Source organism: Ceratosolen solmsi, unplaced genomic scaffold, assembly GCF_000503995.2.
Source record: "Ceratosolen solmsi marchali unplaced genomic scaffold, CerSol_1.0 scaffold14, whole genome shotgun sequence".
Taxonomy (NCBI): domain Eukaryota; kingdom Metazoa; phylum Arthropoda; class Insecta; order Hymenoptera; family Agaonidae; genus Ceratosolen; species Ceratosolen solmsi.
In genome coordinates, this window is record NW_011948420.1 from 8,778,742 (window position 1) to 8,791,349 (window position 12,608).

The 12,608-nt window shown below is 31.9% G+C and overlaps 1 protein-coding gene across 1 annotated transcript; it reads right to left on the reverse strand.

Annotated features, from left to right (window-relative positions):
• Window positions 1-4,730: 4,730 nt before the first annotated feature.
• Window positions 4,731-10,697, reverse strand: Tnpo-SR (transportin 3). The gene is made up of 17 exons (XM_011498141.1): window positions 10,455-10,697; window positions 9,634-9,837; window positions 9,320-9,550; window positions 9,101-9,235; window positions 8,572-8,789; window positions 8,184-8,328; window positions 7,951-8,097; window positions 7,591-7,814; window positions 7,373-7,512; window positions 7,090-7,281; window positions 6,573-6,811; window positions 6,355-6,495; window positions 6,058-6,269; window positions 5,815-5,971; window positions 5,530-5,697; window positions 5,330-5,436; window positions 4,731-5,133 (listed from the first exon to the last, which is right to left on the reverse strand). Exons 1-17 carry the CDS (start codon window positions 10,569-10,571, stop codon window positions 5,067-5,069), a joined length of 2,844 nt encoding a protein of 947 aa, XP_011496443.1. The 5' UTR covers window positions 10,572-10,697; the 3' UTR covers window positions 4,731-5,066.
• Window positions 10,698-12,608: the final 1,911 nt, after the last annotated feature.

A 12,608-nucleotide genomic window follows, 5' to 3' on the forward strand; every position in this document is an offset into this window, starting at 1 on the left:
ACCACCGCCCCCCTCCTCCTCCTCCTCCTCCTCCTCCTCCTCCTCCACCCCCCCCAACGCCACGACCAACCCTTTCTCCCTCGCTCGCTCGCTCACTCCCTCCCTTCCTCAACACTCCTTCTATCCTTTTCGGCTTACTCCCCGGCACGCGTAAGCCCAAAAACCCTACTATTATTACACGTTATTATCACAATTATCTATATAATTATGATTATTGTCGTTGTTGTTGTTAATGTCGTGATTTTTAATTTAGGAGGGCGGGGACGTTGCAGCTTGTAACCCAACGTTGTAAGTTATTTCCGGCTCGAGTCTCCGAGTCTCCGTTCCATCGCCACGACTTTACAAAAAAATCAAATACCTAACCTTTACTTTTGCCTCGTTACTTGTCGCCTTACATGTTGGTGGCTCGATTTTATAAAATTTCCTTGGCCCTCAAACAAGAAATCGTGAAGAAATGGAATAAACATTATTTTATGGATTATTGATTAGTTGCTAAAATTATGGACAAGCGAAGGATTATAAGAAAAAGGCCAAATGCGAGGTGAGAGGAAAGTTCTATGGGAAATATTACTTTCAACGCTCGATAATATCAATGCATCGTCGTCTCGATCAAATATTGCGATTTCAATTGAAACGAACGAAATGAAAATGTTTAAAGCTCACCTCGTCGAAACCCACTGAGACTTGGGCATTTACTCATTATAATTATTTTCATAATAACAGCGCCATTTACCTAACGGAAATTCTCATTTTCATTTACATTTTCCTCTGTACATAATAAATTCTAATAAAGTAATGAGCAAATATAATTTAGAAAAACATCGAGGCACAATTATCGATAAGTACAATTTTTAATACTAAATGCTCGCGTAGTATTTCAAATGAATATTATTAATAAAAATAGAACGAGAATTGTCCTCGTGACCGCTTATATGTTCCCTCAATGCATAAGTATAAATAAATGTAAAATGTAATATCCATGTAATAAATGTAATGTATAAAAAATAGTAATAATGTTGATGATGACTTATCATCAATACGCATTATCGATCGCATATTCTCATTTCTTTTTTCTTTCTTTCTTTTTTTATTATCATCATTATTTCATAATATAGTGCGAATAGCCGTAGAAAATCGATGTATAATACAAAATTAAAACTTAAAAGTGAATCTTTTATCTTAGGAATGAAATTTGGTATTTGTTCGAAATTTTTTAATATAGTCAATTGAATATAATGTAAACAAATATTAATATTAATAAAAGATTTTAATATCGATTTAATAAACTAAGCATAATTATACGACAAAGCAAACATATCTAATATACGTAAATATAATTCAATACAATAAAAACAAATGGTAAATAGTAATCTCAACATAACGTCAAAATTTTATTTACGAAAATAATTAAAATCACACGATAGAGACCCGATGCAGAGTCAATAACCTCTAAATAATAATATGTAAATTAAATGGCAACGGATGAAGAAATACTTATTAAAAAAATTAATTAATAACATTCCTTCAAAATTGATCACATTGAACTTTAAAAAAAAAAAAAAAACATATATATATACACTACGAAAAGACAGCGCAGTATAAATAAAATGCTTAGTGAATCGTTTCTTAATTTAATTATTGTGTCTGATTGTCTCTATTCATGCAATGATAATGAATAATAAATAAACTGAAAATTATTAATTCTAATTATGATAGTATCATTTAATATACTATACATTGTATAATGTAGCCATTGTATCTATAAAATTTACCTACACACATTTAAAAAGTGTGGTAGAATATATATATATATATATATATATATACGTTTGCGCATATATATTATTGCTTAATCTATGTTACTATTATGATAATTTCGGTACGATTTTTTCTTGATAATTGATGGAACCGATAGAATTTATTTACATTCTCTTTTCTTTTCTTTTAAGCTCGACGGTAGTTATAATCTATTGGAAAACAGTAAATTTATTAACAGAGCAGTCTGTTTAAACGAATGTAAAACATTAATATTAGAAAGTTTCAAAATATCTTTACTCGGTTCAAACGAGGGTAAACGTTATTTTAGTAATTTATGTGTATTTTCTTCAATATCATGTAGCAAATTGTGTAAACATACAATATAAAATCGTACGCAATTAAATATTATTATAATTATATATCCTACATTTTAAAAATTATTCAATATGATTGTTGATTATTTAATATAATTTATTTAAACACCCAATTTACGTAAGTTCAATAAAATTCAATTGATGTATTCAATAAAAATACCGAATTCACGTATTAGAAAAAGGCATGAAATACACCCACGTGTATTCTCTCTCTCGCAAAAATGTAATAGACGTATTTAAATAAAAAAATTATTAATTATTAATTAACGAAACTTGAAAATTAAATAAATAATTTATTATCGCATACAAATTTCTCAATTAATGTATTTTAATTCTTATTTATACACAATCTACTGCATTTAATAAATTAATGAAACTTATTTAATAATAACAGAATAAAATACATTTAAATCAATTGATTTATTCAATAAAAAGGTTTATTTCAATTAAAATATTTGAAATCGATTATTCTTAGAAACTATATTTTACAATCGTCTTAATTTAATATAAATTAAAACGTATAGAAATAAACTGTATTATTTATGTAAAAGTAAGTATACTAGTAGTAAATACATATAGAATATTTACATTAATTAAAGTAAATCTAAAAATCAAATAAATTTATACAATGATCAAGAGCTCGTATATTAAAAAAAAAAAAAAAAAAAACGATGACAAAATATAGATTCTAATAGGAAAAAAAAAAAACGATGACAAAATATAGATTCTAATAGGATGTATGGAAAAATTAACAAACCACTTAAAATTTACATAATAATTACATATTTCATAAATTTATTATTACATATCGGTACATGAATGTCGAATTTATTAATATTCATTTTAAACAAACTTATTAATTTTGCTTCGACCTTCTGATAATTATAAAAATTCAATTTTATATGTAAATATTTTTTTTATATAAAAAGTTGGAAGTATATATTTTACATCTCTTTTGTAAAAAAAAAAAAAAAAAAAAAAAAAAAAAAAAAAAAAATTTTTTTTTTTTTTTTTTTAAGTTTTTTTTTACAGATAAAAATATTAACATACCAAATGAGAAACTTGCATATTAAGTTGAAATTTGTTAATTCAAGTATATATTTAATAATATAATAACTTTAAATTATCATTAATGAATTTATAATTTGAAAAGAAGACGTATGGATATGTGTACAATATGAATACGGGCATTTCGCATTTATTTACTACATATTTTAAAAAATTCTAATTATTTACATTATATAAGTATCTTGTTAAAAAAATACAATAATTTTAAAAATATAAATGTATTAGTTGTAAATTCATTTTTATTTACTAAGATTTTAAATAATTTAGTCATACTTTAAATGATTTTAATACGTAATAATTTATTTGATAGTGGATGGACATCACAGATCGATTCATTTAATACACATAAATGAATCAACATTTATTTCTTTTCAGATTTGTATAAAATATACAGAGCGCTCAATATTTCATATATTTTTCATATTTCTCTTAATTATTAAATACGCTACTCGTGATAAATCATAAATTAATATTTTAGTTGAATTTTTAAGCAACGTAACTTAATAATTTGAATTTTCTCGAATTCTTTGCTATATTAAGTGTTTGAAATTTATGTTAATTGTGCTACGCATTTTATTATTAAACTGCATGTACAAATGTACATTAGAATTATAACGATTAACAAGATCTTATTTACTTAAATATAAGAATTTTCTATTAAACAAAATTAAATTGTGTATTTCTATTAAACAATCGTTTACAATATTATATAAAATTACATCGATTTGAAAATAATTAAGTAAATTTGAACTAAGTAAAAAAATGTTATATTTTTTCAAAAGAATTATTAAAATTTTTTTTCTTTTTTCGATTTTTCTTTTTCTTTTTTTTGGATTTACATTTCAATTAATTTCACATTAGACAGCTTATCGAATTTGTTCATCTTTTGGTTACTAAATATGTATAAGATCGCATAAGTTTATTTTGCATAATTGCATAATTGTAGGAAACTCATAAAATTCATATTATTAATTTAATATAAAGTCTTGAGATTTTAACGGATATTGTTAACAACATTTTTTGTATAAGAACGCAATGTTAAAATTAGTTAAGCAAAGTAAGATTTTGAATATGTCGATGAATCATCATAGTTGAATGACTTTTCAATTATACTATCGAGTGAATGTAAAATAGGATATCAATATTTTACACTTTTAATCAATCATGTATCATAAAATCATAAAAAATAAAAAAAGTTAGTTTATTTTTATATTTACAATCACACGTCAGCACACTTGCTTCTTTTATGAGCGAGTATTTGAAAAGTGTTACAAAAGATTAATCTATAACTTATATAAATGTATATAAAAATTGGTTCGACACTGATCATGATTAGTTGGAAGAAAAAAAAAAAAAAAAAAAAAAGAAAAAAAAATATCCCATAATAATCGTCAAAATATGGCGATTTTGTATTTAACTAATCTATATGTCAGACATCACAGGGTTCAATGTACATAGACAAACGATTGTTTGCATCTTTTTACATTTGTATAATACATACGCAGATCTTGCAATAACATTCATTTTTTAGTTATAAAAATGACACTTTTAATAATTCAATATGAATGTAAAACTTATTGCAAAAAAATTATACAGATAAGAAATCAACTTTTCTTCGGATAAAAAACGAATTATCGTTTGTTAAATTTCTTCAACATTGTTCATAGTTACTTTTTGTCCAAGGAATAAAATACTATTTTATACACAATATTTTCTTTTTCTAAATATTAATCAAGAGCGGTGTGTTGTGTAATAATTACGAATTGCTTTATCATAAATATTACCAATGTTATCATTAGTAAAGCTTTATTCTTTTCTTTTTACTCAAAATGTCAGCGATTTTCGTCAATTTTTATTGCCTGTCATTTAACGATACAAGCGCGTGAAATTCCTTAATGCTTCTACAACTGTATATGAATAATCGGCCCTGCAACTTTTGAAAATACACAACGTATAAATAATAATTTTTCATGAGCAACAATAAACAAATAATTGAATATATAAAAACGAATATGATAAGAACATTTAACGGTCTGCTCGTATCATAAATCTCAATTAGTTCTATCATAAATATATAGTAAATAAAAAAACAAAAAAAAAAAAAAAAAAAAAAAAAAACACCCAAAAAAACAACACTATGAAATTCTTGGAGTTGTTCTACCGTTGCAGCTGGTGATCCTCCTGCATTTTCAACGGGCATTTGCTTTATAGCTTGCTCTAACCACACTGACGTAAGCTAATAAATTTTAACAAGAAAATATGAACGACCGTTAGCAATTTAAAGTAATATGATAAAGGCATAGAACATTTGAAGATTCTTATACATTACCTCTCTACTGATTAAAATTAATTCACCTAAGACATCGGCAACATCTGACATCATGTAAGACGATAAAGAAAATACAACCGAATGAAGAAGCCTTGTTACTAACGTCTGTCCTTTTTCTCGCAAAATATCTTGAACCAATTGTCGTCTAATAGTAAAGTCTGATTGATTCTAAGATAAAAAAAATTAATTACTCGTTAATTAATTCTACTCAGATATATATATGTAGTATTAAGATTAAAGTAAAATTGTGTCGAGTCATTTATCGAGTCGCATTTGATTAATCACCTCACAATTACGTCCGCAATAGAGAAGATCCAAAAAGAATTTCATGACCGAACTATTGGCAACTTTATGATCTAAGCTACAAGCCATTAAAGCACAATCTAAGATGCTATTTATCATAGGTGCATGTAAAAATAGTATGGGTGACGTTTGTAGAAACCTAAGTGAAAAGGAATGTTAGAGAACCATTTAGTAAAATATTTTAGCATCTTATTCAGGATCTTTAACAGGATCTTCTTCAATTACCTGGCGCAAAGTCTAAATAAATCATCCACAGTATCTGGATGATTTTTGAGTCCGTCCGTTTCTTGAAGTATCGTGAAAGTTGGGCCAATGAAAGCCTCTAACATTCCTAAGAGTCCCGAGACATATTCCACATCAGAACCAAATACGTCAACCAAAATTGAGCCAAGGTACAAGAAACAACTGTGCTGATGCGCAGCATATAATTGAACAATCTATGAAGGAAAGATAAAAGGTTATTTAGAAAAACATTTAATAACGTATTATTGAAAATATGAATTATTATAAATGTGTTAATACTTGTTTAACCAGGGGCTCTAAAAGATGGGCAAAGTGTTTGCCAAGACAGCGTACTATAAATCGTAAGCACCGACAACACCTTTCCATGATTCTCGAGTCGTGTTGATAAGTGGTATAAATATTTGATAAAACTGGCCACATCTAGAAATAATATTACAAACATTAACGCTTAATTTGCGTTTAATTTACTGTACTGTGCACACTGATCAATTAATAACCTCGTTAGCAGCTGCTTGACAAGGATGCGTATCGTTAGAATCATTAATTTGTAGAGTTACGTTTCTGAAAATTGCAGCTAATCTATCCAACCACAATACAGGATCACTTTTACCACCTCTTTCAACGGGCACTCTATCCTCTAACAAATGACACATTGGTCTCGCTTGGAACCAACAAAGTTCTTTCATCGATATTTCAATTTCATCTTTCGATAACCTTGTTAAAATTTTAGCAACACCTAAATATTTATGTCAATAAAATTACTGAGATTAAAGCAAAATAATAATAATAATAATAATAATAATAATAATGATAATAATAATGATAATAATGATGATAATAATAATGATAATAATGATGATAATAATAATAATAATGATAACAATAATGATAATAATGATAATAATAATAATGATAATAATAATAATGACAATAATGATAATAATGATAAAGCTTATAAACAGGAATAGTGAATTATATGCTGAGATGCTTTCAGCGCTTGAAAATTGTGTATACCTTTAAGAATACCGATCGCTGAATCATTACTGATGGCAAAATTATCAACCGATCGAGCAATTTGTAATAAGCCTTGAAAGTGCGATGACATGTGTTTTGGGCACGCTGTGCAAATGCTTTGTAAAGCATTAGATGCCGCATTTCCTAATCCTTGTTGACTCAAGCAAGTCAATAAAAGATTTAATATTGGCTCTATAGCAGAACAATTATTGATAAACAAAATATTTTGCGTAATGCTTGAATGGAGTATTCGTAGAGAAACAAAAACAAAGCAAAAAAATACCTAATGATTGAGGATGACTGTTTATCCATTCGCAGAGTTCGCCCAATAAAAGTATACTTGTGCATCGCACGGCTATGTGCGTATTTGCAGGCAAATTTAAAATAGCCTCTACAACCTTTGGTACCACGTCATTCTCTTCACTAAAGACAATCATCGAGTATTAAGTACATAAAGTTAAGAAGATATTAGAATCGTGTAAGTTACCAAGTACATCTTACGGTAAAATATTTTTGGCCACTGCTTGCATAACGAATAAAGCAGCTTCTATCAAATCCCAGGTAGGAACAGTAATGGTTTGACCTTGTGGTCCATGTCCACCAGTTAACGTCGAAAACATTTGTCGAAAGCAATGACTGCTTCCCACAACAAAGACCACGTCTTTTATTAATTCAAACACTCGCATTCTGAAGTCGGCAAATCCATCTTCTTCGATTAAGCCAAGCTTTGAAGGACAAAAAAAAATAAGCAAAAAAAAACAAAAAAACAAAAAACAAAAAGACGAAGAAATATGACAATATCATTGTTGTTTCTACTTCTGCAGTTACATATTATATTCATAAATAAAGAAATTTACTTACATGATCTGGCTCCATTTGGCAATGCCGGCAAAGAGCACCGATAAGTCTTTCGATGTAAGGTTTAAATACACTCGTCAGATCATCGTCATTTCTTTGATAAAGAAGTTCAGACAGTCGATACCAAAGATTAAATGTTATCTGTGCTACCTACGAGGATGCAAGTTGCAATTACTATAAACGAACAAATTATCAATGGCAATAATATTATGTAATATAATCTTAAATATACATACTTCATAATCGTAATGACCAACACAAAATAATGCAAAATTTAATGATTTTATAGCGTAGTGCTGTTTGCCATTCATACTTCCATTTATAATTGTTTCTAAAAAAGTCTCTGCTAATTCGGTAAAAATACGACAATAATTGATTGATCTGAAAGGTTAAATTTTATCGGTTACTAGAGCATAATTTTTATAGTCTTATGCTGTTTTAAAAATAATTTACATATATTTATAACAACAAAAGCTTGGAAAAGTAAATAAAAATTTAAGTAAACTCGCACTTGGAAAGTTTGCTCATAGTTTAATAAAAGAATTTCAGACTCGATTCTCAAATCCTTAATGTGCTCAATTAATTATTAAAGCGGAATAAATATATACAGAGAAATAATCTTACTTATCTATGTCTTCGTGAGCGACGGATAGATGGTAAGCTTGTTCTAATGTCACTATACGAGAAAAAAGGTCTAATTGTAATTGCTGTAATTGTACGGTTGGATCGCCAGTGTTTGGATCTTTTATACTTATATCTTTTTGTAAAATTTGTAATATTACAGAAATACAATCAGCAGCTGGTTCGTGTAACTGAGATCCTGTCATATTATTTTGCAAAACCTATGAGATATTGATGTTTAGTATATTTTACAATCAAAGTATGAAATAATCATAAGCGATAACAAAACAGAGTGCTGGTCGATGCAACTACGGGAAGAGAAGGGAGCGGGGGGGGGGGAGGAGAGAGAGAAAGAGAAGGAAGGAAGTTAGGAAAAAACAAAAGTCAACGCAATTCATTGCACCTTCCGACCTAATAAAACAATCCAAGATTATAATTTAACAAATTTCAACTATTCTCTTCCAACTACATTAAGTAAAGAGAGTAAAAAAATAATCATTACAAGAACAATCTTTCAATTATGTAAGCTTACTTCAAATGCTAATGTAACAATATTGGTAAACAACGGGGCAGTAAGGGATATCGCTTGTATAGTAATCCAACTTGTAAAACACCTTAGTATTCTAATATATATTTGTACATCGTCAACCTTCTTCAGGCACGTAGTCTAAAACAATCAGTATAAAATATTAAACAACAATGTGATAACACGATGAGTGTCGGTGGATGCGCTTCTTATATCGCTAATTACCAAAAATTCTAAAACCGCCTCTCCGTTATTAGTTAAATTGCTAGTAATTTGTTGTCTTCGATTCGCACCAAGCCTAAGAAATCGCGAATTAACTTCTTCTGGTAGAACGGTTAAGATTTCCAAAAGGGGCCAAAGACTACCCACGCTGTCCCCAAATTTTTGTATCAAGTCCATGACTGGCTCTCGCCAGGAACCCATCTGGAGTATTAAGTCACCTAGAGCCAGGCATAACTAAATACAGCAAGTATTATATACGAAAAACATTAAGAAAATTACAATGCCAATAAATACTAAAGCTTAATAGATTTATGAACCTGCGTTACAATAACTGTATCCGTGTTTTTATTAATTTGCGATATGTGATCTAAAAGAGAGTCTCTGAGAGAAATGTGAGAGACCACTGGCAGTTCGTGGAAAGATAACTGAATTTTTGTCCTCATGGTCTGGGCCGCAAAGTAACAAGATTCCAAATCTTTCTTCTGCTGGAGCATCTCATCCGCCACTTTCCACGCATACACCTAGAAAATTAAACGGTTCGTTTAATCCATCGATCATTAACGCGAACATAAACAAAACAACAAAAAACACTCGTAACATTAAGTTACCGCGTCACAACCACAACGATTATTATTCATCGCGTTTATTCTCTCTTAATTTCAATAACCAAGTGGCCAATGAATTTTATACGTGAAATTGGACAGTCCATATCGTTCCATAAGCAGCGATGGTTGAAATAAAATTGAAAATTTTGCAAATTACTGCCAAAACTCGGGTGCACCGATCGTTAAAAAAAAAAAAAAAAAAAAAAAAAAAAAAAAAAAAAAAAAAGCGATGGGTAAACGAAAGGAAGAGAAATGAAAAAACAGAGAGAAAAAAAGAAAAGAAAAATTATTAACAATAGGATAATAAATTGCGGGCGGAAAGTAGCATCTTTGTGGTCGAGCGATATAAAATTGGCAATTAGAGTCGTTGGTAGGTTAGGGAGTGGAGATAAGCCATGGTGATTTTAACGATAATGGAAGAGAGAAAAAATAATAATAGGAGAGAAGAGAAAAGAGCGTAAGCAGGTTAGTGTGAGTTTGTCGACAGGACTTTGACGACGACAAGCTCGTATAAACGCTTGGCTAAAGCTGACCGATTTCTGTAGTTCACCAAGCCACTGGGAGGCCCTCTCCTTCTCGGACGGGTTCGGATTATTATAGAGCGAGTAGACGGCCTGGTAGACCGTTTCCAACGAGGGTGCCGAGTCCATGCTTCCTCCCTGGCGTCTCGCTTCTCGTTAAAAATAAGTAAATATATGCGCGTGTGAGTGGGCCAATGAGTGTCTATCAGTCTGACTGTCCGACTGTCTTCCTGCCTGTCTTCCTGCCTGCCTGCCTGCCTGCCTGCCCCCCTGCCTGTCTCGTGCGCTAGTCCGTGTGTAGATTACGCGCGCGCGCGCGCGAGGGGTGGCCTTGTCAGAGCGCGTGGGGTCCTCGTTATCTCGACTGGGTGCGCATCTCTTGGCTCCTTGGGCTACCTCCTCCTGCACGGGATCCGCAAGGCACGCGCGCGCGCGAGGTTAGGCTGTCTCCGCTACGCCGTGTACGTGTGTTGCGCGCGTGACGACGTCGACAACGGCTCTCATCGAGTCGTCGGAGTCGCTCGAGAGCTCCGGGCCGCCGCAGCCGCTACCGCCATCGCCGTAGACAAAGCCGAAACGAGATACGAGTCCGGGCGAGCAGCGAATCGCCCCCCGCCGACGCGACCGGCTTAGCCAACGATTTCTACTTTATCCACCGCGAACGTTACCCTGGCTGGCAATAGCGCGGCCGGCTTATTCGCCGCTTATTTGCCGATTCCAGAGTCTATGCGGCCAAGGTGCTGCTGCTGTCGTTGCTGATGCTTGGCTTAATTAACGTTGTCAGCATCATCACCTCTCTTTTCACCGAGCGTCCTTACGCTTACTTCGACTACTTTACTCGCGGGCGCTCGAAGCCGCACGACGCAATTGTTACACCGTAACGGCGGCTAAGCGCTGACTTGTTTGTCCATTTTCGTCTAAACGTATAAATCTCCCTCTAACCTATCCCTCCCTCGATCTACCCGTCAAATGTTTATGTATATATATATATATATATATATATGTATATATATATATGAGAGAAACTTGGCGTTGGTCGGGTCGAGCGGGTGGCGCGAACGGCGGCGGCGGTAATGGCTGCCTGTCGGGGCTAAGGGAGGGGGAGGTGAGCCGACAGTTGGCACTCTAATGGGAAAACTTCGAGAGGATCCGACACGTGACTTTTATAATTTTAACGCATAAGGTGAAAGCGTGCACTCGCGCATACGCATGCGAATCTCTTTGGCCGTCTCGCTTCTTGGCTATTATCGGTAACGGCGACGGGTCTGGTGGTAATTGACTTTGCCGTGAACAATGTAAGAAAAGAACAAGAACCGACGAAAATGAATCTTTGCCTACTATTGTTGTTATCGTTTTTACGCTTTCAATAGCATTCTCTAGGTAGAAATAAAATTTCACTTTTATTTTATCGCTTGCGCAGTACGTAGGTGTACGTATTTATTTCGGCAAAAATCGTTAAAATTTATCGTATTCCTCGAGTGTGTAAGTTGAAAATATCATGTATATAGGTATCGATTATACAAGAGAATCGAATTTTCAAATAAAAAATAATTCTTCTTTTTTCTCTCCGACCCCCAAGCCCCCTTTCACAGCTCATAGTAACACCCTCATGGAACCAAGTCGATGGAGAAAAATCATGACTCTTGACGATTGTCGAAATTCACATCGCCAAAATAAATATAAAAAGTCGTTGCGATCGAGCTAAATAAGCGAAGCTTCGTTAATTAATTTTATTGCGCTTAATCGCGCGCCCTTAATACGCGAACGAACGCCTACATTTTATTTAAAAGTATGACCATGACTCTGTTCGTACCAGCTCAACATACTCTTAATTAAAGTTACAGACTTGAGTTTTTGTTTCGTAAAACTGTCGTTTTGCTTGTTTCTTTATTTCTTCCTTCTCTCTCTCTCTCTCTCTCTCTCTCTCTCTCTCTCTCTCTCTATCTCTTCAAGAAACGAGAAGAATTTACATTGCGGCGCTTGCACTTCTTGTCGTGCATATTTTTCATCTCGTTAAAAATTCATTAGGATTTTGAAATATTCGAATGGATCCATCGCGATAACCATTGGCGATTGTGTAAAAGGAACAAAGAAGGCTATAAAATATTCATAGCCGATTATTATGAAAGAAAATGCAAACAAACTATATGGGCCAATGATAAATGT